Below are 6,093 nucleotides of genomic sequence, written 5' to 3'. Positions count from 1 at the left end.
TATATATATATATATATATCACCATAGCAAAAAAAGTCACAGTTACATCACAACAATCATGGTTACGTCAATCATGGTGTTGTGCGACAACTGCAAATATCTTTGTAACATGTGTTATTTTGTTATGACAATAGTGATATTACATTTTCTTCCTGACTATAATTATGACTTTATTTTACAGGAATATGACCCCCTTTGCTATGGGGGTATATATATTCAAATAATAATTAATTATGTCAGGTTTATATTATTATCACTTCAGGATGCAAATATGCATATCATCTGTTGAAAACACACAACTTTAAAAAGATATGGATCCATGTATTAAATTTGCAAATACATTAAGTTTTCCGAAGTTAAGCTACACTTTTATCTTTTCCTAATTGTCATTGTCACAGGCAGAGTATCGCTATCTTTTAGAATCCAATAAGTTTGCGTGATATGTAGATAAATGTTGTTTAAGTCGATCCCGTCTGTAGAACTTCTTTGTGCAAAAATGACAACTGATTTTTGCTTCCTTGTTACCGCACTGCAATTGATGACGACGTAAACTGCTTATCCATGTATATTCGTTGCCACATACGTTGCACGAATACATCAGTCGTTGATTGTTTGAGTTCGTTGAGAAAATCATGGAGTCAGTAAAGCTTCTCATTTTTAAAAAATCCGTATCTTTGAACTCATTGGAAGATATACTCCATACGCTGCACACCTTCGGTCCTGCACATAAAATTGATATAAGTGACAAAATTGTAAATCGACAGGTTATATTCATTTCGCGAAATTGCTGATTATATATACGATGTTTTCTAATAAAAGAGAAAAAATGTAGACTTGAATTTAGATAAAGAAAAATTTTGTACAGGCTATATGTTTATTATATGTATAGTAAATGGATTAAATTATATTGGAATTAATTTTAATGAATTTGTTCACTGAGGACCATCAACTGAAAAGGATCTCAATCAAAATCGAAATCAATGTCAAAGAGCCTGTTGCATGCACAGAAACTTGAATTAGAGAAAATTCATTGGATGTATATAAAAATGAGATTATCACCTTATTTATACATACAACCATGTCTTAGGCTTGTATTGGCTTTAATTTAAATTTAAAGTTCGTCTGTAAACGGAAATAATCTGACCACTCAATTAATTTAATTCGTTTATTGCGAAGTTTAGGATTCCATAAAAAAGATTGAATAAAATATTTTTTATTTAATGAAATATTTTTTATTTGAAATTTTAGGAATTGTGTGCATTAGGAGGTAACAAATCATGTACAAGTTTGAAATAAAAAAATATTTTATAGAACGATTCTATAAATTCAAATACTGATCTATATATACATAAGCTTAAATGCTAGAGCTATTAACTGCAAAATTTATTAGTATAGGCATTGCAACAGTTGCCTATCTTATTATTAAAAAATAGATTCATTTAAAGCCTCTTTTTAAACATTAATCATATGAGTTTTACGAAGTTTGCCAATACCTTTGGGGTTTCGCTGAAAAATATTGCAGTATTTTTGCACAGTATTTTTACGCAAAAACTTGTCTTCAAATTAAATTAAAATATATACACACGAATGATTAAAAAATGATATAGTTCTTGCAAAATGTCTCTCGCGTTACAATTTAATGCTATGCATGCATTTCGCATGCGACTGCCAGCGATGTTTATGCTTGAACTTCCTGCCGCAGACGGGACACTTGAAGGCCGGCTCTTTGCCACATTCCACCCGTATATGATTCTTTAGGGAGCCGCGCCACAGGTAACGCTTACCACACTGGAAGCAGATCCACGTCTTCCGCAAATAGGCTGGAAAAGAAGAAAAATGTCGTAGTATATAGTACCAAAAATCAAACTCTGTCTTTTGTGCTATCAAATCACCCTTCCCTCCCCCTTGTCAAACGTTGCGTTTATTTTGAACGATATTAGCATGTCCACGTTAAGTAATCGTAATTACGTTTATCATAATTCGAGTCTTGTATGAATGAAAGTGTATTAAAACAAGAAAGTATATGTTCATGGATGTTCATTCTTTTAATTGACTGTTCACTTAAAATTCTTGTTGTTGTAATTTAATCCGTCTAGCAATCCGCGATTTCAAATCTTATATTAAAATGCTGCAAGGAAAAGAATATCTTGTTAATATTTTTTTCACGTGCAAACTAATTTTGCACGTTTCTAACTTTCCGTGTAAATGGAAACGGAGGATGTACATACAGTTATACATATACTGTCTGAAACAATAACCTATTTTCATTGAATTATTGAGAAAATAGAAAGAGTTAGTTATTAGGTTTCATTTATTTCATATAATAATACGATATGCATTGGCAATATTTTTTAAGAATTCGCGATATGAGCGTTATGGGATTTAGTAGAAGATAATTTTTGCTAGCGAAATAGAACTAAATTTTTATTAATATTAACAATTTTGCTTCATGTGTGCAGACTATGCACATGTCGTAGTACATGTTCACAATGCAATACAAATAACGTTTATAATGCCGATATATAAAGAGCACTCTTGAATCAATAATTGCTGTTGCAATTAAATTGTCATGGTCGTAAAGCGTGTACATTCGACGTAAGATGTGACTGCAGTCTGTGTTTGTACTTGAATCTCCTGCCGCAAAGAACGCAGCTGAATTTAGGCTCTTTGCCACATAATCGTAGATGAGTATACATTGAAGATTTGTGAGCGTAGATCTTGCCGCAAAGCCTGCATGGGAACGCTACGGTCATGGCTCGATCACCTGAAAGATAGATTATAAATGGTGCGTGTGTGCATTCTAAAGTGTTCTACGATTAATCTTCGCGTCGATTTCTCTCATACATTCCGCGACGAAAAAATAATACATAAATTCGACAATTAGAATTTGCGATCTAAAAGTCTTTCTAACATCATTTAATTATTTGATTAATCTAGAATCCACGCAAATTGTATCGTAATTAATAGAAGAGTTAGTACACCTTATAATCTCAATGCTATCAAGTTTTGTGGTTAATAAAAATCTTACAATAAAAAAACATTTTTTATATACAAAACAAATATAACACATGAAACTTACGTAAAAATATTTTTATTTTCATCAGTATTATTATAATAGAAAACGTATATTATCATAATTGTCATAATAATTCCATAATAATCCATTATTGAAAAATAATTTTAATATAGTAAATATTTCTATTCTCTTTTGTATACTTTACAATGACATTTAATTCTACTAATTTCTACTATCACAAGAGAAACGCATTTTAAAATATTATGACAGAACAAAAAGTAACAATAAAAAAAATAATATATCATTACAATACTGTGTATATAATTAAAAATTTTTGTAATTAATCTTTTTACTTTGTAGAATTTCTGTTATAAATTTTAGAAAAGATGTGAAAATTTACAGAAATGATAAAATCCTTATATTTCTTGATGTTTCTTCAGTTAATATATAATGTTCAAGATAAAATTTTTAATGTTTATAATGTTTATAATGTTAATGATAAAATTTTTAATGTTTATAATGTTCAAGATAAAAAAAATTTATAAACAATTTATTGAAGATTTGATATTGTTTAATAATAATGAATTTTGAACATCGTATGTTTCGTTTTACATACACAAATTTGATTGGGATAATCATACTGTTACGTACGATTAACCCTTTCAGTATTAACTCTTGTGAGTAGTACATAATATATACGCATTTAGAGCACTTTCTCATTTCAATTTCCTAATTTATCTGAAAAATAATTAATATTTATAAAGAAAAAATATCAAGAACTTGAGGAAAACGCAAATTCTTGCACCCAGCTACATATTGGGAAACAACTCCGCAGTGCACAGCATCATGCCGTTCTGTATTCAAAGAATTAAAAACATTATCTAAAAACTTTACTTAAAAATTGTTATTGTCAATAAACTAAAAAAACTTACAGAATTGTTTTATTTAAAATGGATTTATAAAAATATTATAAAATAAAGGAGTTAAGAAATTCTTCTCCCTCTTTTTCTGTTCCTTTCTTGATTTTAGTGTTTTAATTTATTATTATAATATTGTAAAAAGGGATAAATAAATGAATACGGACTTGAGTTCATTTCTTTATTAGAAAACTTTTATCATTATCCATTATGTATCCAGAAACGATCATAAAATTTTTACAAATTCCAAATAATAAATTTATAAAAAATTATGAAAGAAATGGAAAAAAGTGGGTTCTAGTAATTTCAATTAATAGAGTTCGACCGAAACAATTTTTAAATTTCAGTCGAAATCGAAACTTTTATAAGAATTTTAGAAAGACCATATGTTGCACGCACATATATATCGAAGTTTGTATAAAAAAATTGTTTTTTGTCAAATTTAGCTGACTAAGATCAATATAAATTGTTATAATATTCCAAGTTATATCACTTTTAATAAATTATTGATGGATTTATTATAATTTTCTAAAATACATAATCGTTATAATTAAGAAAAGGTGATATTTTTAAGGGTTGTGAAACGAAAATGATAAAAATGATAAAAATTTAATCATATTTCGAAGAAATATATCGAAGAAACATCTTTTTATCGATATTTTGAAGTAAAGGAACGGATATTATCTCAATGATAATAAAATTTCAAAAAGTAAGATAATTCTTTTGAGAGAATCCCATTTGCTTTCAAATCGTTTGCTCACATCATTTTTGCCAACAACAACAATATTCATTTGCGTACTTAAAGTTATTATGCCTACAGCTCACGATTGTCTGCATACACTTTTGTGCACAAGTACAAATTTCAGAAACGAAGTTACATTTGCCTACATGTATTATTGCCTATTGCTCGATTGCCTACAGTTATTGTCCACAGTTTGATTGTCTATATACATTATTGCTTACAGTTCGATTAATTACCTACATGTATTATTACCTACATGTACTTTTCTCTACTTTAAAAATACGAATTTTTTGTTTTAAAAAACAAATTCTCTTATATTTGTGCGCAAAATTGTGTTTGTGGGCAATCAATCTGTAGGCAATAATACATGTATACATGTAGGCAAATGTGATTTCGTTTCTGAAATTTTTACTTTGTACGTAAAAATGCAATCGAGCTGTAGGCAATAATTTTTGTGCGCAAACGAACTGTCGGCAAAAGTGACGTAGACAAACGATGCTGTAGACAATTAATTTGTAGGTAAAAGAAGCCATCTCATTTTTTTAGCATTTATGCCTAAGCAAAAAATATTATATTAATATTATATTATAACTATCAGTTTCGACTGTGTGCGCGCGCGCAAATCGCCGGAACTCGCTTTCATTTCAAAATTTAATCAAAACTTCGACTGAATTGACCATAATTGAAATTAAAATCAAATTAGTAGCGATTTTAAGAATAGAATCTTAAGAAAATTTTGAATACACAACGTTTTAAGATAGAAGACGATCGTTCCTGAATTAAATTTCATCCTTTAACAAACATCTACATATTTTTATATAAAAAAAGATTAACTACATGCACGTTATCTTTTTTTCTAAAAAATATAACAAAAAATCAATTAGCTTTAATTTATTATTACTGATTATATTTGTGAATTGAGTTGTGGTGTTTCATGAGGTGGTGCTTATGTTTAAACTTTCTGCCGCAGATATTGCAGGCAAAGCGTGGCTCGATACCGCACTCCATTCGTTTATGCAGACTCAAAGATTCTCTCCATTTGTATATCTTGCCACACCTGTTGCACGGATAGGCTAAGCCCGACGAGTACCTTTGTGAATCTGAAACATATGTGCAACAATTGGCTTTCATTCATGTCGGACTGAATGATTTTAACGTTGATAGCGTGCATGCTAGAAAACTTTATTCAAAAAATCAGCATTGACAAGGTTTTAATTTTAATCCGTCACTCACAAGATATCAAGTTTGATTTTATATCGATATATAAAATATTATATTGTACATGCTTTTTTATTCTTATAAAATATTCTTATAAAATACTAAATTCTTGGTTGTACTATAGATATGTACCGATATAATTGAAATTTTCATAATATCGATATTATTCATCATGGATATGAATTGGTCAGAAATAACAT

General features: G+C 28.9%; 2 protein-coding genes across 2 annotated transcripts in view; both read right to left on the bottom strand.

Moving 5' to 3' along the window:
* Positions 1–2,753, bottom strand: part of LOC108693997 (zinc finger protein 134-like) — a 12,606-nt gene extending 9,853 nt beyond the window's left edge. Inside the window, exons 1-4 of the mRNA XM_018203242.1 lie at positions 2,589–2,753; positions 1,785–1,820; positions 1,494–1,506; positions 526–720 (exon numbers count right to left, since the gene is read on the bottom strand). Of these exons, the coding sequence (XP_018058731.1) occupies positions 526–720; positions 1,494–1,506; positions 1,785–1,820; positions 2,589–2,753 (409 nt within the window). The remainder of the gene's footprint in view (positions 1–525; positions 721–1,493; positions 1,507–1,784; positions 1,821–2,588) is intronic.
* Positions 2,754–5,572: 2,819 nt separating this feature from the next.
* LOC108693996 (zinc finger protein 578-like) overlaps positions 5,573–6,093 on the bottom strand; it is a 2,424-nt gene continuing 1,903 nt past the window's right edge. Inside the window, exon 2 of the mRNA XM_018203241.1 lies at positions 5,573–5,775. Coding sequence (XP_018058730.1) covers positions 5,573–5,775 — 203 coding nt within the window. The remainder of the gene's footprint in view (positions 5,776–6,093) is intronic.

This window comes from Atta colombica, unplaced genomic scaffold, assembly GCF_001594045.1.
Source record: "Atta colombica isolate Treedump-2 unplaced genomic scaffold, Acol1.0 scaffold112, whole genome shotgun sequence".
Lineage (NCBI taxonomy): Eukaryota > Metazoa > Arthropoda > Insecta > Hymenoptera > Formicidae > Atta > Atta colombica.
This window is presented reverse-complemented; position numbering and strand designations above follow the sequence as displayed.